The sequence below is a fragment of the Caloenas nicobarica genome, chromosome 32, assembly GCF_036013445.1.
Source record: "Caloenas nicobarica isolate bCalNic1 chromosome 32, bCalNic1.hap1, whole genome shotgun sequence".
NCBI classification, from domain to species: Eukaryota; Metazoa; Chordata; class Aves; order Columbiformes; family Columbidae; genus Caloenas; species Caloenas nicobarica.
Window position 1 is genome coordinate 1823774 of NC_088276.1, and position 19944 is coordinate 1843717.

Genomic DNA, 19944 nt, shown 5'->3' on the forward strand with positions numbered 1-19944 from the left:
ATGAGGATTTCAACCCCTACAAAAACGTAGTCATGAGATGTGATGGTGGAAAATTAAAAACACAGACAAAATCATTATTATGACACGCTAAGCCTCTGCTCTGCAACCCACGCTCTTACATGTCGAAAGTGCAGATATTGAAGTTTTTCATTAACGGTGCACAAAATCTGACATTGCTTGTGAACATCAGAGCTCTCACAAACCAGCTCCCATGTCCCCACTGCAGCAGAGCAAAGCTGGCTGCTTGGACCCAGATGGGCAGAGGTCCTGCTCCTCACAGCACACTCAGCCATCACACGCCAGAAAATGGAAATGCATTTTAGTTGGGGGTATTTATATGAAAAATGGAGTGTCTTTGCTAAGAGGAGTTTGTCCTGATTTTAAGTTGTCATTTCCTTTTTAGAAGAGAGCCCCCGTGGCAAGAAACAACAAATGTCCAACAGCAGCTCCATCACCCAGTTTCTCCTCCTGGCGTTCACAGACACATGGGAGCTGCAGCTCTTGCACTTCTGGCTCTTCCTGGGCATCTACCTGGCTGCCCTCCTGGGCAACGGCCTCATCATCACCACCATAGCCTGTGACCAGCACCTCCACACCCCCATGTACTTCTTCCTCCTCAACCTCGCCCTTCTCGACCTGGGCTGCATCTCCACCATTGTCCCCAAATCCATGGCCAATTCCCTCTGGGACACCAGGGCCATCTCCTACGCAGGATGTGCTGCACAGCTCTTTTTCTCTCTCTTCTTGTTCACAGCAGAGTATTCTATGCTCACCATCATGTCCTATGACCGCTATGTTGCCATCTGCAAACCCCTGCACTACGGGACCCTCCTGGGCAGCAGAGCTTGTGTCCACATGGCAGCAGCTGCCTGGGCCACTGGGTTTCTCAATGCTCTGCTGCACACGGCCAATACATTTTCACTGCCGCTCTGCAAGGGCAATGCCCTGGACCAGTTCTTCTGTGAAATCCCTCAAATGCTCAAGCTCTCTTGCTCAGACACCTACCTCAGAAAAGTCAGGTTTATTGTGGTTAGTCTCTTAGTTGTATTTGGGTGTTTTGTGTTCATTGTGCTGTCCTATGTGCAGATCTTCAGGGCCGTGCTGAGGATCCCCTCTGAGCAGGGACGGCACAAAGCCTTTTCCACGTGCCTCCCTCACCTGGCCGTGGTCTCTCTGTTCATCAGCACTGCCATGTTTGCCTACCTGAAACCCCCCTCCATCTCCTCCCCATCCTTGGACCTGGTCATGGCAGTTTTGTACTCAGTGGTGCCTCCAACCGTGAACCCCCTCATCTACAGCATGAGGAACCAGGAGCTAAAGGAGTCCATTAGGAAAGTGATTTCATGTGTTTGTCAATAGTGATCAGCTTTCCATCACTGTCCACAAATGATGTCTAACTGTATCCCAATGCAGGCCTGTACCCTGTTTTATCCTTTTTACTTTGTTAACATTACCCATATTTTTATTTATGGTTATTATGTTCCTGCGTATCTGTTTGTGTTTATCTCACTATCCTGAAAAATGAACCCATTATAAATATTTTTAAAACACCTGAAACCTGTATAAATATTTCTCTAACACTGTGTCAGAGCTTAATCTCCTATAGCATCTCTGTAATAAAATGACCTCTCCTTTGTGCAGTTCCTCAAGATTTGGTTGTTCTTCCAAAGCTGTTTTCAACAACAGGCCCAGGAATTTCCCTCAAAAGGGCCTGAGGAAAAAGCTCGATGTCACCTTGGAAGCTGATTCACAACAAAGGTGTGATTTAAGACACAACCCTTGTTGTCTGTTGACAGTGGAGATGGGGAGTGGTCATGAGATACAGTCAGACTGGGCTGTCCCAGTGCATGATGGGGCAGAGGACAATCCACCAGGAGAGGAATCTGGAGCTGCCCAGAGAGCCCATGAGATACACGCGGACCGGCTGTGCCTGAGGTGGGCAGTGACAGGACCCCGCAGAGTGAGACATGGCCCAAGGTGGAGTCATCAAAGGGAAAGCACTAAATGCAGGTATCTGCAGGGAAACAAAGATGGACACAGACCACCTGACACAGACCAACTCCAACAGGCAACAGCACCCTCACAGCCACCACACCAACAGCAGCACTTACACAACCATGAGCAACAGAACTGACCCTGTCCTGTTGCCCCTCTCAGACTGATCTGGTGTGAAAGTTGCACGAGTGGTCTGTACATCCTCGGTAGAACCTACCTGCAGTTTCACACACCCCTGTGGTCCCTCCAGTGTGGACCAGGGGTTTGGGTCCCTTCTTCTCCCAGATTTTATTGTTGACCACGGTATCATATGTTGTGGAACATCCCTTTGGTCAGTTTGGTTCAGCTGTCCCAGCCATGTCCCCTTCCAATTTCTTGCGCACCCCAGCCCCCATGCTGGTGGAGTTGGTGTGAGAAGTGGAAATCGCCTTGATACTGTGCAAGCACTGATCAGCAATGACTGAAACATTGGGGTGGGACCAACACTGTTTCCATCACAAATGTAAAATGAACTCATACAAGTTGCTATGAATATAAGTAACTCTATCCCAACTGAAACCAGTCTAATAAGCAGGACAGACCATGGTGTTCAGGCAGGGGATTTGGCCAGAACAGCACTGACCAGCCACCTCCCCACGGGCTGCTTGTTTCTTGAACCCCCCTCCTCCCCACTTTTCCACAGATGGCTATTTCCATGATCCAAATTTCTCTGCCCCGATCTCCTCACAATTCATAGCCATCATCAGTTTCTTTTTCCCCAATAGGCTCAGGTTTTCCCCACTTGCACTCAAATTTGATAGTTTGGATTCCATTGCCTTGGTCCTCTGGGACTTCAGTGGCATCACTGGTGGCTCCTCCAGGCACTGATGGCCTTGCAAGACTTGACTGCCCAGACAGTCCCCAGTGCTCCCCTCTGTGCAGTTTGGCCAACCTGGTCACATCTGCATCATCCTCTTCTGGCACCAGGGGTCACCTCACAGCCAACCTCCCACACACTGCCCCTTTACCTGCCTCTCCTCTTTCCTACCCAGCACTGTCGTTTCTGCTGGGCAGGCAGCAACGTGCTCCCCATGGGGACTGCAGAGCCCTGGTGGGACAGCTCAGTGGTGGGAGGGCAGCCATGGGTGGGCAGGGCTCCTCAGGAAGGCAGGGGGGTGGATGAGGAGGTGGAGATGAGCTCTGTGAAGAGGGGAGCCTGGCGTGCACAGCCCTTGCCTTGGAGGAAGCTTCATGGTCACAGGTCCTTGACTACATGGCAAGTTGGACCATCTCTTGGTCTGCTGGGAGGGCAGCAGGGCTGGGCACAAGCAACCCAGGAGGTTCCTGCAGAGTGTGGAAGACAGCATTTTGAGACAAACACTGGACGAGTTGACTAGGGCTGGTTTCTTACTGGCAGACAAGGTGGATCAGGCTGGGGATCTGCAGGATGAGTGCGGCCATGGCTGCAGTGACCGTGAGATGGTGGAGAAGCAGGACAACTGCAGAACAACAGTGCAGTCCTGCAGGAGAGCTGATTTCAGTTAACTGAGGATCTCCTTGGGCTGTCCTGGAGAACAAAGGGGCTGTTAAACTCTCTTGGATCTTCAGAGGCAACATCCTCAAAGCCCAGGAAGAAGCCAATCTGATGGACAGGGAGTCGAGCAGGGCCTGGCAAGAGGTCAGCATGGGTGCACAGCAACCCCCTGCCTTAGGAGATCAAACAGCAGAAGGACGTGCAGGGAGGCTGGAGGGGAACAGGCTGCCCAGGAGACAGACAGACAGACAGCTGGCCTGGGGGTGCAGGGATGGAGCCAGCAAAGCCAGCGCTGAGCAGTGGCTGAAATGGCCATGCAAGGGGAGCGCACCCAGGAGGGCTTCTCCAAAGATATTGTCAGCGCAAGGAAGGCAGCTGAGGGAACCCTGGTGGGGCAGGGGACGGAGTGACAAAGACAGTATCAAACCAGCAATTTCTCAGAAGAAAGATTCTTCCTTTGAGAGTGCTGGTAGGAAATGTATTTTGCTGAGTAACTGGATGCACCTATGCATTTTACTATACATTTACCTCTACCTAAATATTTATTTTTCCTTATACTCACATAGAAGACAGGTAGCACAGATCTGTTGAGATCACTGTCAACATGACCATCTACAAAGAGAACAGTTCAAGTAACCTTTTCATCCTTTTTTCCTCCATCAGGCAAGAGTGGCCAACAGCTTCGAGCATGACTCACTCTGTGCCAAGAGTAAAAAGTGGCATTCACAGTCCAGGGCAGTGGATTTTTTGGTGCCTTCGACTCTGTGCAAGACACAAGGATTATCTTTCTTAATGCTGTAGGCTTTGGTAGGATAGAAGTCTAGAGAACATTTTCTAAAAATGGATGGAAAAAGAAACCAAGTGAAAGATGTAGAGTGAAGGAAATGTCTTCTTGCAACTTTAAGCATCAAATGTTGTTGGTGTTGTAATTCTCCTTTCTTTGTTTTGAATACTTTAAATATCAGTGTTTTCCCATGAGATCAAAATGAGACTCTACAGGATGTGCACTATGAGCAAGAGGAGAATGTCAGATCTCCCACAAGATTTGCCTTCTCAGCACTCTCTCTGTTAGGCTGTGCATCTGATCTCCCTCATCCTTCAGGTATTTCCTCTGCCCTAACTAAATGGACCATGTCTGAGGCCACATTTCCAGCAGCTGATCTGCACACAAGCACTTGCAATCGGTCTCTGGATTTCCCTTCCTCTTACTCTTTGATCACTCAAACACTTGTCAACAATCCAGTTGCTGCTTTCAGCTTCACGGACTTAAAAGCTTCCTTGTCTTTCAGTAGTCTGTCTAATTCTGTCTTTAGCCAACTCTTTTATTGTGTTTATTTTCTAATTTCCTTTCTGTCTAAATCAGTTCTTGCATGGTTATGCCTTGGAGACAGTGAACCTCATTGGTGGCAGTTTTTCCTTGGCATATAGCTGAGGAATGTGTTTTCTTTTAACCATGATTCTTATCAGTTTATTTTGTTTGTTCAAAAGTAAAGAAAAGTCCCTCTTTGCCTGTGTGCAGCCAGGTCTCCAAAGAGAGCAGGTGGGAGCTGGTGCAAAGGAGCTGGAACATCCAGCTGCAGACTGCAGTGGAGAAGTCTGGGGTAAGGAAAAGGGATGCAAGTCCCAGGTGGCCAATGAGAGAAATGATGGGGTTGGGGAGGTGAGGAGCAAGGTTGTCCGCATGGTGTCAGAGCTCAAGGGACAGCTTCTCCAACCAGTCCAGACCTCCTTAGGAGAGACCCTGGGTCAATATCAGATAATGCTGCAATCACCTCTTCTCCACACTGAAACACAATAAACTATATGCTTTACGAAATTTAAAAAAATAAAGTAATTTTTATTAGAAGGTTTTTGAAATCGTTCTCTGCAACTACACTAGGAAACCACTCTAATTAACTGTACAAGACTAGAAAGATATTTAAAGAAGAGACATGGTTTCTTAGAGATTTCTTCAGTGTAATGAGCTCCACGGTGCATTTGGTGCTGAGTCCTTGAACCTCAGGTGCTGAGAGGAGATTGCACAAACCTTTCCAGAAGTCAAAGTCAGAAGAAAAAAGTACTAAGTCCCTTGAAGTATTAATGAGTTCCACTGAGGGCAAGTACCAGCAAAGCCTCCCCAGGGGCTCGTTACAGCAGAGAATTGGAGGCCATGATGGCAGATAAACAAAGGGTCATGTGCAGGCAGCTGAGGATGAAGCAGAGAGGCCAAGGCCTGACCCCCAGCCCCTGGGAAGGCAGATCCTGTCCCTCACCCGTTGCTCAGGGCTCTTCCTGGGGCAGGGGAATGTGGGCTGTGTGATGCTGAGTGAAGGACAATGGTGTGACAGTTCCCAGCCTTCCTGGGGTGTGCAAGGAGGCCATGAGGTGCCCCAGTGCCTGAGAACAACATGGCTCCTCATAGGCCTTGGTGGCAGAGATGATTGCCATAGCCAAGGAGACAAAGACCTGGGTTCTCTTGGTGACATCCAGCCTTGCCAGTGCCCTTTGCCGTCTCCACCACGGGTTGTCCTCCACTGTCCCACAGCTGCTTCTGTTTCCCTGCAGGCTCTAGACACCCATCTCGCTTCCTCCCCTTGCTCTCGCCCTGGTATTTCCATACATTGGCTGATGTGTCTCCACTCTCATGCTCTGTTCCTCAAAACACAAGGTGGTGGACTGATCTCATGCTCCTTCTGGATGATTTCTCATACCACAGCACTGCCCGTTAAGTGACATTTCTTCCTCCTCATGTCCAGCCTCCACCTTCCAAGCTGCGCTGTGTGGCGGTGTTTCTTTCTCTCCTCTGCTGTAGAAAGGAGGACCCTGAAAACTACTGACCTGTCAGCCTCTTACCTGTGCCTGGGAAGATCATGGAACAGATCCTCCTAGAAGCTGTGCTAAGGCACAAGGAGGACAGGGAGGTGATTTGAGACAGTCAGCACGGCTTCACCAAGGGCAAGTCCTGCCTGACTAACCCAGTGGCCTTCTGCGATGGAGTAACTACATCAGTGGACAAAGGAAGGGCAATGGATGTCATATCTATCTGGACTTCTGTAAAGCCTTTGACGTGGTCGCTCACAACATCCTTCTCTCTACATTGGAAAGGTATATATTGGATGGCTGGACTGTTTGGTGGGTGAGGAACTGTTTCAATGGCTGCACCCAGATAGCGGTGGTCAATGGCACAATGTCTGGATGGCCACTGGTGACAAGTGGTGTCCCTCAGGGGTCCATACTGGGGTCAGTACGGTTTAATATCTTCATCAATGGCATAGTGGGATCAAGTGCACCCTCAGCAAGTTTGCAGATGTCACCAAACTGAGTGATGTTGCTGACACGCCTGAGGGACAGAAGGCCATCCAGGGGGACCTGGATAAGCTCGAGAAGTGGATTCATGTGAAACTCCAGAGGTTCAACGGGGCCAAACGCAAGGTCCTGCACCTGGGTTGGGGCAACCCCCGCTGTCAGTATGGGCTGGGGGGAGAGGGGATTGAGAGCAGCCCTGACGAGGAGGACTTGGGGGGACTGCTGGTTGAAGACTGGACAGAAGTTGGCAACGTCCGCTTGCAGCCCAGAAAGCCAATCTTATTTTGGGCTGCATCCAGAGGAGCATAACCAGCAGGTCAAGGGAGGAGATTCTGCCCCTCTGCCTCGCTCTGCTGAGACCCCAGCTGGAGTCCTGCATCCAGCTCTGGAGCCCTCAGTACAGGAAAGACATGGACCTGTTGGAGAGGGTCCGGAGCGGGGCCACCAAGATGATCAGAGGGCTGGAACAGCTCTGCTGGGAGGACGGGCTGGGAGAGTTGGGGTTGTTAAGCCTGGAGAAGAGAAGGCTCCAGGGAGACCTTATTGCAACCTTTCTGTACTTAAAAGAGACTGATAAGAATGATGGGGACAGACTTTTTAACAGGGCTTGTTGTGACAGGACAAGGGGTGATGGCTGTGAACGAGAAGAGGGGAAATTCAGGCCAGACACGTGGAAGACACTTTTTACAATGTGGGTGATGAAACACTACCACTGGTTGCCGAGAGAGGTGATGGGTGCCCCATCCCTCGAGACATCCCAGGCCAGGCTGGATGGGACTCTGAGCAACCTGATCTGGTTGAAGATGTCCCTGCTCATGGCAGGGGGGTTGGACTAGATGACCTTTGAAGCTCTCTTCCAACACTCTTTATGATTCTATGATTCCTGCCACAAAGGAAATTTCCACAGTCTGGGAGATAACCCTTCAAGCATAGAATCATAGAATCATGGAATCATTTGAGATGGAGCAGACCATTAAGACCATTGAGTCCAACTCCGGCACTAAAGCATGTCCCTAAGAACCTCGTCTATACATAAACACCTCCAGGAATGGTGACTCAACCACTTTCCTGGGCAGCCTGCTCACTGCTTCACAAACTTTTCCATGAAGAATGTTTCCTAATTTCAATTCTGAACCTTCTCTGGTACAAGCTGAGGCCATTTCCTCTCATCCTATCACTTGCTACTCAGGAGATGACCAACACTCTCGGTGCTACAACCTCTTTTTAGACAGTTGTAGAGAGCGAAATGGTCTCCCCTCAGTCTCATTTTTCTCCAGGCTAAACAGCCATGGGTCCCTAAGCTGCTCCTCAGAAGACTTTTGCTCCAGACTCTCAACAGCCTTGTCCCCTCCTCTGCACTCACTCCAGCACCTCAAGGTCTTTCCTATAGTGAGAAGCCCAAAACTGAACAGAGAATTCAAGTTGTGGCCTCAACAACACCAAGTACAAGGGGATTATCACTGCTCTGATTCTGCCCACTACACTATTCTTGATGCACACCAGGAGGCCATTGGCCTTTCTGGCCACCTGGGAACACACTGGCTCACGTTCAGTTGCTGTCGATCAACACCCCCAGGTCTTTTTCCACCAGACAGCTTTCCAGCCACTCTTCCCTAAGCCTGTATTGTTGCAGGGGATTGTTATAAACCAAGTGCAGGACCCGGCACTTGGCCTTGTTGAATCTCAGACAATTGGCCTCAGTCAGCCAGCGTCCCTCTGTATGGCCTTCCCACCCTCCAGCAGATCAACACTCCCACCCAGTTTGGTGTCATCTGCAGACTTACTGAGGGTGCACTTGATCCCTTCATACCGATCATTGGTAAAGAGATTAAACAGAACTGGCCCCAATACTGAGCCCTGGGGACACCACTTGTGACCGGCCACCAACTGGATTTGGCTCCATTCACCACAACTCTTTGGGCCCGGCCCTCCAGCCAGTTCTTTATCCATCTCAGATATACCATCCAGGCCTTGAGCTGCAGCTTCTCCAGGAGATGCTGTGGGATACGATATCAAAGGCTTTACTGAAGTCTAAGTGCACAACATCCGCAGCCTGTGTGGCGGATTCACTCCTCCACGACAGACTTTCCCTCATCTGCTAAGCCGGTCACCTTGTCATAGAAGGAGATCAGGTTGGTCAAGCAGGACCTGCCTTTCATAAAGCTGTGCTGATTGGGCCTGATTGCTCGTCTCGTATGTGTGACCTCCCAGTCCCTTTCCCAGCCCTGTTCCTGCTGTTGGCCTATCCCCTGCAGGGGCACAAGTGACTCACAGTCCCCTCCATAGCCATTGGCTTCCTACTGGACTATGAGTTCCTGAGACACAGCTGAGCACATGACATCGTACCCAGCCATCACCCTCCTTGTGCTCCAGTGTGTGAGCAGGTAAAACTAAGCTGGTTTCATCAAATCTATCTAATAGATTTCCTATGAAGGGTCTGAGTGGAGAAACGTTCCTCAGAGGAGCTGCTGTATTTACACGGGGGCATTTTATATCTCTGCTTCTGCCTCTTTCTTTTCTTCTTCATCTTCCTGTGTCTATTCTGATGCGAAAGAGCTCTCCAAGGAAAAGATTCATGGAATCCTACAATAACACAGGTTGGAAGAGACTCCTGAACACCATCTCTCTCCCACTGTCCTTTATGGCACCCTAAGGAATAGCTGATAGCATTTGTGCTCCCTTGGGTTCATCTCATCACATGCACACAGTGGACATGCACATGATGTGTATGTTTAGAACTCATCTATGCAAGGAAAACATGGACTTTTGACCTAGTATTCCACAGAATCATAGAATGTCCTGAGTTGGAAGGGACCCACAAGGATCGAGTCCAACTCCTGTCCGTGCACAGGACACCCCACGTTGTCCAGTCTCTTCTTGAACACTGTCAGGTTGGGGCCGTGACACCTCCCTGGGGAGCCTGTTCCAGTGTCCAGCACCTCTGGGTGAAGAACCTTTTCCTCATGTCCAACTGAACCTCCCCCGGCACATCATCCTGCCGTTCCCTCGGGTTCTGTCACTGGTCACCAGAGAGAAGAGATCAGTACCTACCCTTCCTTCTCCCCTTGTGAGGAAGCTGTAGCCACCGTGAGGTCTCCTTTTAGTCTTTTCTTCACCTCTGATGCTCAGAAACCCCTTGGTTTGCTCTCTGAAGCAGAAAGGAGAAGCCATGACCTCCAGGCAATGGAAAGGAGGATCCTGTCCCTCACACACGGCTCAGGGCTCTTCCTGGGACCGTGGGACGTGGGTGTGCAAGGCCGAGGGAAGGACAACACTGGTACAGCAACTTCCACCTTCTCCATGGGGCTGCAAGGAGGCAACGAGGCCCCAGTGCCATGAGGACAACATGTCTTCTCCTGGGCCTCAGTGGCAGGGACAACTGCCATGGCCAAGGGGACAGAGACCTGGGTTCTGTTGGTCCCTTCCAGCCTCACCAGTGCCCTTTGCCATCTCCATCACAGGCTGTTCTACACGGTCCTACACCTGCCCCTCTTTCCCTGCAGGCTGCAGACACCCATCTCGCTTCCTCTCCGTGTTCAAATTTGTCAAATATATTTCTTAGTAACAACGTGAAGTGAAAAGCACTCCTCACTGGAACTGCTGTATTTATGTTAACACGTTCTATATCTCCTCTTCTGTCTTTTTTTTTTTTTTATGATTCTTCTACCTATTCTCTCTCCAGAAACATCTCCAAGTCAAAAATTATTTCAAATCACAGAATACCTCAGGTTTGAAGAGAGCCCTTGTCTCACGCATCTTGTCTCACTCTCCTGCTCAGGGCAGGGTGAACCAGGGGAGGTTGCTCAAGGCACCCACCCAAGTTTACATCATCCACAAAGGCACTGAAAGTGCACTCTGTTACATCATAGAAGGGGAGAATAAAGACGTTCAACAGTGTTGGCCCGAGTGCTGGTCACTGAGAGATGACACTGGTAACTGGCTGCATGGAGGACTTTGTACCACTGATGATATTTGGGCTTGATGGTTCAGCCGACTTCCCAAACAGCATCCACTTCTTGAGCCCCATCAGCAGCACTCTGCCCAGAAGGAGACCATGTCTGAGGCCTTGCAAATGCCCTGTACACAACATGGCTTTCTTTCCACTGTCCATTTGTGTTCAGCAATCTTTTCCTTGTCCATCACATTCCTGGAAATGGCTGCAGGAGGACGTGTCCCATCCCCTTCCCAGGAAGGGAGATAGGGTGGCTGGCTTGCAATTCTCCCAGTTCCTGTTTGTGCTCTTCTTGAAGATGGGTTTGAGGTCTGCATTTTCTAAGGACCCCAGAACCATTCTGGTTTCTATGGCACATTTGAGAGCACAATATGGAATCACGGGCAAGGGTGACATAGCAGACTGGAGCACTTGCAATGAGTCTGTCCAAGGCAGCTGAGATGAATCTCACTGGGCCACTGGGGTTTGTTCCTGGAGCCACACGCAGAAATGTCAGGGTTCTGTGAGGTGTTCACATCTGAGCTGGCTTCATGGAATCCTTCTGCACCCAGGGATGTTCAGAGACAGAGCCTGTCCCTTTTACACACAGAGGCAGGAGTCACAGTGTCTCTCTGACCTCCTGTTGCCACTCCAAAGGGTCGAGAGACACCTCAGCCCTGTGGTGTGTCACCCTGCTCTGCACTCATCTGAGATGTCCCACATCATGAGGAATGGACACGGGGACCTCAATTCAAGGAAGAACATCCCAGTGCTGCATGCAGGTGATTTCCCGTGGAGTGTTCCTCCCACCATGAAGTGACCTCAAGACCTTTTTTGTGCCACAGGCCTTCATGGAACCCGAAGGAATAGTTCATGGTGTTTGTGCTCACTCGTGTTCATGTCACCTCATGTACATGATGTGCATGCTCACATCTCATCTGTACAATACAAACTCAGACTGCTGAACAACTCATTCAGTGTCCATCCGTGGAGGGAAGAACAACCTCTACGAGATGGGGAGAAAGGCCAGTGCTGGAAATGGTGGTTGTGAGGGGCCAGCCCATGACGATGCCCTGGGGCAGCTTCCATGGGGTGTCCAGTGCACAGGGGCACAGCCCAGCCGCTGCTCTGCTGGTCCTGCAGGTCTCTGGCAGGAGGCCTGGCTGTGAGAGGACACTGCTGTGTGCTCAGCCCTGCACACACACACTGTGCAGCTGTACACTGATGTTTGCATCTGCATGTCACTTCAGCGTGTTCTACAGTGAAGCTTTGAAAAAGAGCTAAACCTTCAGGCCCTGCCCATAGGAGATGACCTTTCTTTCTGGAAAGGCTGTTGTGAGGCCAGCTCTGTCACAGCAGTGCCCATTGCCTGTCCCTGCCTGCGCTCACAGGACTGACACACAGCAGGACGGTGACCAAGCTGCCAGAGCACTCAGGCCTTGCACCAACACAAGGGATGAGAAGGAGAGTGTGGGAGTGGAACGAGAACAGCTCTGGAAGGCCAAGCGCTGCTGCTCCCTGGCAGTGCTGCCAGCCTGGACTCTTCTCCCCTCCTCCCATGCACACAGGAACTGTCCCTGCAGCTCCAAAAGGCCTTGCAGGAAGAATATATATTGAAAAACAAATCACTACAGGACCCTTTATTTTGTTTAAATACACACAGATCATGGCTCCTCATTTACACACCCAGTGGTTATAAAAGAAAAGCAGAAAGCAATTTAGAAAGGGGATGACAATGTTATCACAATAAAAAAAACATCAATAGCAACAGAAAACAGAGATGAGAGGCTGGGCCTGTAAGTAGTTACATTAAAACTGCTATGTAGAATGAGATGGACAGTTTATTGCTTCGGAAAACACTTAGATACGAGTTTCCACAGGGCATCCTTGAACTCCTGGTTCCTCATGCTGTAGATGAGGGGATTCATTGCTGGAGGCACCACCGAGTACAGAACAGACACCACCAGGTCAGGGGAAGGAGAGGAGATGGAGGGGGGCTTCAGGTAGGCAAACATGACAGTGCTGACAAACAGGGAGACCACGGCCAGGTGAGGGAGGCACGTGGAAAAGGCTTTGTGCCGTCCCTGCTCAGAGGGGATCCTCAGCATGGCCCTCAAGATCTGCACATAGGATACCACAATGAACACAAAACACCCAAATGATAAACAGACACAAACCACAAGGAGCCCAGCTTCCCTGAAGTAGGAGTGTGAGCAGGAGAGCTTGAGGATCTGGGGGATTTCACAGAAGAACTGGTCCAGGACATTGCCCTTGCAGAGTAGCCGTGAAAATGTATTGGCCGTGAGCAGCAGAGCACTGAGAAACCCAGTGGCCCAGGCAGCTGCTGCCATATGGACACAAGCTCTGCTGCCCAGAAGGGTCCCGTAGTGCAGGGGTTTGCAGATGGCAACGTAGCGGTCATAGGACATGATGGTGAGAAGAGAATACTCTGCACCTAACAAGAAAGCTAAAAAGAAGACCTGGGCAGCACATCCCGCATAGGAAATGACCCTGGTATCCCACAGAGAGTTGGCCATGGATTTGGGGACAGTGATGGAGATGGAGCCCAGGTCGAGGAGGGCGAGGTTGAGGAGGAAGAAGTACATGGGGGTGTGGAGGTGCTGGTCACAGGCTATGGTGGTGATGATGAGGCCGTTGCCCAGGAGGGCAGCCAGGTAGATGCCCAGGAAGAGCCAGAAGTGCAAGAGCTGCAGCTCCCGTGTGTCTGTGAATGCCAGGAGGAGGAACTGGGTGATGGAGCTGCTGTTGGACATTTGCTGCTGATGAGCGTGGGGCACTGTTACAGGAGCAAAAGAAAGTGACAATTTAGGAGAAACTTCTCTGAGCAAAATCACATACCCCCTCCCCCCGCTCCACATCCCTTGTCCTTTTCCAGACCTTCCTTCGGGTCCGTGGCTGAGCCCTGGGTGGTGCTGGCTGGAGGTGCCGTGAGGAGCAGGGCCTGTGCCCGCTGGCTGCCCAGGAGTCAGCCCTGCTCTGCAGCAGGGGTCATGGAATGGGGGAACAGGGTCCAGTCCTGGGGTTCAGCTGTGTCAGATGGACCCGTTCCTGGTGCAGAAGCATGGTCAGCATCTGCTCTCCTAGTGATAATGAACCAGGATGGAACAAGGCAGTTTGAGAGGCTTGTTTTTTTGCAGCTTCCTGCAACTCCACTGGAGAGTGTTGTTGGGTGTCAGAAACCCTCAGCATTTCTGCTGCACTCAGGGAGAACAGAGCGAGTCCTGCGAGACCAGAGGATGCCTGTGGGTCAGTGCAGAGTGAGGGCAGCTGGTCTGTCCCTCTGTCTTGCTCCAGCTGCCCTTTCTGAGATGGAGGCTGATCACACTGGCATGTTACCCTGAAAAGCCACTGGGCACTGCTGAGAGCAGAGGGACCCACCTCTGACCATGACATGTCCCACCCTTTCCTCAGCTCTCAGCACCCCACTTCTATCCCAAGACACACACAGCTCATTTCACAAACCGAACTGCATTTCTTCCATCATAGCATCTCTGCACTTCTCTGTGGGGAATTCAGATAATGCTCATTCCCCAGCCCCACAGACTGCATTGCCCACAGCCCCACAGGTCAGAGCAAAGCTGGGACACGTGTTCCCATGGACACACCTGCAGGAAAGGACCCACAAGATCAGGCTGTGACTCTGCAGCTGAAACTCCCATCCCCAGAGAGCCCGACAGCAAGAACAAGATCACAACAACAGTGACCCAGAGCAAGAAGGAAAATGCGCTGAGGGTGGGTGTGAGAGAGGCCGGGGCAGAGGCAGCCGGGCACTCAGACAGCGTCACCCTTCCCCAGCTGTGCAGCCACCTCCCACACACCAGCATTGCCGGGCAGCTGCTCTCAGCCCCTGTGCTCTGCAAAGGGAACTGGAGCTCTGGCTGCACAGGAGCTGCTTCATGCCTTGGAGCCCCCGGCCCTGAGGGCAGAGGCTTTGCTGGGTGGGAGAGGAGGCGAGGGGGCTGCTCACAGGAGGGATCTGCACTGCAGAGGATGAAAGGGAGTTTTCTGTGTTCCCCCTCCCATAACAATGCCAGTTTTATTTTCCTCTCATTTCTGATCATTTCCCTGCTGCCTGGAGATTCTCCCCCTGGGAGGTGTTTCCCTGTCCATGTCTCTTCCCTGTCAGTGCTCACAGACCATGCCACCCTCTGTGCCCTCACACTGGCCCTACAGATCCTGCCTGTTCACAGGGCACTGCCTGGGGGCATCTTCCTGTTTGCAGGTTGGAAAAGAGGACAGGTCAGACTAAGGCTGACGGGTTCAGCAGATGTGACGCTGGTGCTGTGCACAGGCAGAGCAGCAGCTGAAGGGATGTTGTGAGGCTTCTGGCAGATGTACTGATCATTCAAAGTTGCAGCTCAGGAGTCACAGTGACTTGTTTAAGCACGAGAGCTCATTTTCATTTTAACCTTTCCTGCACCCCCCAACCCTCGGGATAGGAAACTGAAAAGACAGGCTCAGGAAAGCCCCCTATCTGTCTGCTAATCCTTGCATTGATCTTCTGCTTGAGGCATCCACTTGGAAAAATCCTGGGGGTGATCTGGAGCTGTGAGCAGCTCTGATCCACACAGCACCCCCTCAACAGCAGAAGCACCTTTCCTGCCTTGATAGGAGTCTCTCCTTCCCCCCACAGCTTCTCCCCACAGCACTGTGGGGATCTCCCCGGGCTTGCTGACCCTGGCAGGTGGCAGAGTCCCTGTCCCAGCACAGCCCTGGGGTACAGGGACCCTGCTCTGCAGGACAGCCCTGGGCACCCTTGGCTGCTCACCCAGCTACACAGCTGTTCAAAATTGCCTGATAACAGCCCCCTCCTTACAGATCCCTCAAACTGTGCCTGTGCTAACTTGAGGAGATGCCTCCAGGAGCTACAGCTGCATTGCCCTGCACCCAGAGACTTACCATGGCAAGGCTGCAAAGATTTCTCCTCCAGTGAGCTCTCAGTCATCCTCCCAGTCCTGACCACCTTTAATCTCTCTCTGCCTTGCTCGTCTCCCTGAGATCCCCAGGCAGAGCCCTCAGCCCTGCTGCGCTTTGCAGAGGAGCTGCTCCTGGGCAGAGCTGTCTCTCTGCAGCGCTGCCGCTTGCCATGAGCTCCCTCTGTCCCAGGAGCCCAGCCCAGCTCAGCAGCACAGGAGCAGCCCAAGGCGCTTTAATGACCCCTCTGGTGGGTTTGCTGCTGAGTCCATGAACCTCAGACCCTGAGGGGAAGTTGAATAAAACCTCTCAAAAAGTCCAAGTCAGATTCAAACTCCAAAGTTTCTTGTAATGTTAATGAGTCCCACTGAAGGACACTATTGAGGAAATGACTCCAGGATTTGGTTAGAGAAGAAAACTGAAGGCAGAGATGACAGGTCAGGAAAAGCAAGGTGAAGGTCTCTCTGATGATCAGTAAACCTGGATGTGTTTCATTAATCAAAGGGCCAAGCCCTGACCCCCAACCCTGGGAAGGCAGATCCTGTCCCTCCCACATTGCCCAGGGCTCTTCCTGGGACAGTGTGATGTGGGGCTGTGCAAGGCCAAGGGCAGGACTATGGTGCAACACCTCCCAGGTTCCTGGCTGGGGACAAGGAGGCCATGAGGCCCCTGTGCTGTAAGGACAAGGTGTCTCCTCACAGGCATCAGAGCTGGAGACAACAGCCACAGCTAAGGGGAGAAGGAGCTCATGTCTGTTGGGGCTTTCAGCCTCTTTACGTCCCTTGATCATCTCCACGACAGCCTGTCCTATGCTGTGGCATCACCTGCACCTCTTTCCCTGCAGGCTGGAGACATCCCCCCTGCTGCCCCACCTTGCTCGTGTCTGAGCATCTTCCTTCCTTTGCTGATCTCTCTCCATCCTCCCCAGCTGTTCCTTGAAGCACAAAGCCTTGGGCTGATGCAGACTCCCTCTGGGTGACCTGCTCCACCACAGCACTGCCCTTCCACTCACATTCCTTCCTGCTTATGTCCGGCCTGGACCTCCCCAGCTGCACTGTGTGCCATTATTTCTTTCTTGTACTGTTTCCCACTGTGAAGAAAACCTCCACCATCTCTGAAACCACCCTTCCAGCACTCTCAGGCTACTCCTACACTGCTGCAGCCTCCCCAGCGCTGCTGGGCCAAAGCAGCCCAGGTCCCTCAGCATCCCACACCATGTGCACAAGGTCCTGAACCCTGCCTTGGCAGAGCCCTACACTCTCCAGTTCCTCCCTGCTTCTCCAAACTGGGAAGCTGCACATGGGCACACACCCATGTGTGTGGGGTCACACCAGTGCTGAACCGAATGGGATGAGAACTCCAGGTGTCTGGGTCCCCACGCTCCTCCTCATGCAGCCCCGTGTGCAGCTGCCTTGTTCATGGTGAGCGTGCAGCACGGGCTTGTGTGGCGGCCCTTGTAGTGCCCAGGCCCTTCTCCTCAGGGTCACTGCTCAGCGTGTCAGGTCCTGCTCTGTCCTGATGGATGGGGTTATTCTCCTGGCCCGGTACAGCACTGGCCACTTCTCCTTTTAAAACTTCAGAGATTGCTGATGGGGGAACCCCAAAGTTTCTCAAGGTCTGGACTCTCCCTGCACTGCTGCAGCCGCAGTACCTCAATTCCAGCCAGGGCAGGGACCACTCGCCCGGGGAGCCCCCGGTGTCCCCTAAAGGAAAGGGGGCTCCTGACCTCCAGGACTCTCCTGAGCCCAGGAAAAGGCCACTAAAATGGCAGCAGTAGCAGGGTTCCATCAAGAGTTTATTCAAGAAAAGGAAATAATTTCCAATTTCCCTAGCACAGTCTTTCGATGCTGCTCTTCTGTTCCTTATCCTGGTGCCTCTCCCTGACTGCTGTGCCCCACTTTTGGTGGCACCAGATTGTTGGGGGGCATGGCCATGTGCCCCCACAGGCTTTGTCATTGGTGCCCTCACTCACAAGGGAAAACCCATCTTGTCACTCCCCACATAAAGGAGCTCCACACATCCAAGAAACTTCTTCACTCTGAGGGAATCCTACTGCTGATCCTTCCAGCCCGTCTCTCCTGAAAAGCCTGTACCCACCCAGTGCAGCACCCCAAGCTGTGTGACTTGTCCCACCACGCCTTGGCGGTGACTCCATGGGTGTCAAACAGCACAGGCTGCAGCTTGTCCTGGCTGTGCCCTTGGCTGAGGGCATCAGTGCACAGTTGGGCTGTGGCACCTCAGCTGTAGCACCCGGCCAAGCTCTGAGAGTTCTCGGGAAATCTGGTTGGTATCAAGAATCCAGGTCCCCCTGTGTGCAAAGGTTTGACTTCAGAGCAGAGAAATGTCACAGTGGTTGGCAGATGGAAAGTTAGGGCTGAAATTGGGCAACAGGAGAGTGAGCAAGCCCTGCTGTCCCCAAGGCCAGAGAGAAACAGGGCTGGGAATGACAGACCTGGAAGGAAACGTGTGTTTTGTCAGTGGCGTCTCTGCTGCCCCTGAGGTACTTGGGCAGACGTGTCACTGATCTCTAGGAATGACAAGGTGCTGCTGACAGGCCCAACGTGACAATGGTTTGTCTGTTCCTTGATTATGTTATAAAGGGGGTGAGAACAGGTTTGGTGAAAAGAAAAAAAGGAGATTTGGAAGTGTTGCTATACGCATGGATACCGCGGTGTGAAGTGCTTCCTCTTCATGGGCTGCCCTACATCTACTGGATAGAGAAGGGACAGATCTTACGATGCTTCAGAGGTGGGAATGAGTTTCTTGCACAAAGACACCAAATCTGTCTGCAATGCTGTCTGGGGTGTCTGTCCCACACTCACTGTGGATGGGGATGGCTGCCCTGGACAGGACCATCGCTGTCCCTGCCCAATGCATGTAGGGGTGTGTGAGAGCCTTGACACCTCACGTAACACTGCAGGCCTGTAACTGGCATTAAAGGGAATAAGCGCCCTGAATTTGATTTGTCAATAGAATTATAGAAAAATTTCAGCTGGAAGAGACCCTCAGGATCATCGAGTCCAACCATAACCCAACTCTAGCACTAAACTATGTCCCTAAGAAACCCAATTGAATGTCTTCTAAACACCTCCAGGAATGGTGACTCCACCACTGCCCTGGGCAGCCTGTTCCAGTGCTTTTCCATGAAGAAATGTCTCCTAATATCCAATCTGAACTTTCCCTGGCACAACTAGAGAACCTTTCCTCTTGTCCTATCACTTGCTACTTGGGAGAAGAGTCCAATACCCTCCATGCTACAATCTCCTTTCAGGTAGTTGTAGAGACCGAGAAGGTCTCCCCTCAGTCTGGTTTTTTCCAAGCTAAACAGCCTCATGTCCCTCAGCTGCTCCTCATAAGACTTGTGATCCAGGCCTGTCACGGTCCATTCGGTGATGGACTCGTGATGCTTCATTTACCTTGATCTTGAAGTGCAAACTTAAGGCAATCAAAAAGCCAAGAGGTTGTAATTCAGTCATCAATATTTCTTTATTTATTTTGCCTGTAAAGTGGCATGTGATAGAGAGAGTGGAGAAAAAGGAAAGAAAAGAAAAGGGGAAAAAAAAGGGTTGGCTACCACTACGAGATCCAAAGGCGTCCCTATGGTCTCAGGTGCCGTGAGAAGAGTCCTGCCGGTTCTCCATTGTGATCCGTGATCCTTTGGTGGGGAGAACTCAACGATGTCCTGTCGGGAATCGTCTTTCATGCTTCTTCACCCCGCTTTGCTCCCATGGATTGAGGCCAATCTCTGCCTTTGTTTCGCCATCCAGGCTTAACTGCGCAGGCCTGAAGAGTCCCCGCTTCGCTTGCCAGAACCCGTCTGTGCCTGCATCGCCTCAGTTCAGGGGTCTCTTACTGGTCCATTGGGTGACCTCAAGACCTTCGTCAAGCCTCTGCGCATGCTCTTCTTCATTGGCCTTAGTAGCAGGTAGGAGGTGGGGGCAAGTTTGGCTGAGGCAGCAGGTGAAAATCCATCTTCTGGACAGCAGCTATAGTCCCCAGGTGGGAGAGACCTGTAGAACACAATTCCTTTTAGGAGGTGGGGGCAAGTCTGGCTGCGGCAGCAGGTGGAATCCGTACAGCAGCCGTTGTTACCTGTAGCCCCTGGGTCAGAGAGACCTGTATAACACAACTTTTTTCATCAGGCCTCTCTCCAAGTCATTGTCCAATTCTTTCTATCAGGACATCTGTTCTCCAAGTCCCTGATGGTGATGTTCAGGCAAATACTGTTCTTCGGACCGACTCTTACACCTTCCAATCCCTGATTTCTGTGATTCTGTGAGATGGA

General features: G+C 51.7%; 1 protein-coding gene across 1 annotated transcript; it reads left to right on the forward strand.

The window, feature by feature from the left end:
* Window positions 1-432: 432 nt before the first annotated feature.
* LOC136000301 (olfactory receptor 14C36-like) lies at window positions 433-1359 on the forward strand. Its single transcript, XM_065654080.1, has one exon. The coding sequence runs from the start codon at window positions 433-435 to the stop codon at window positions 1357-1359; it is 927 nt and encodes a 308-aa protein (XP_065510152.1).
* The last annotated feature ends 18585 nt before the right edge of the window (window positions 1360-19944 follow it).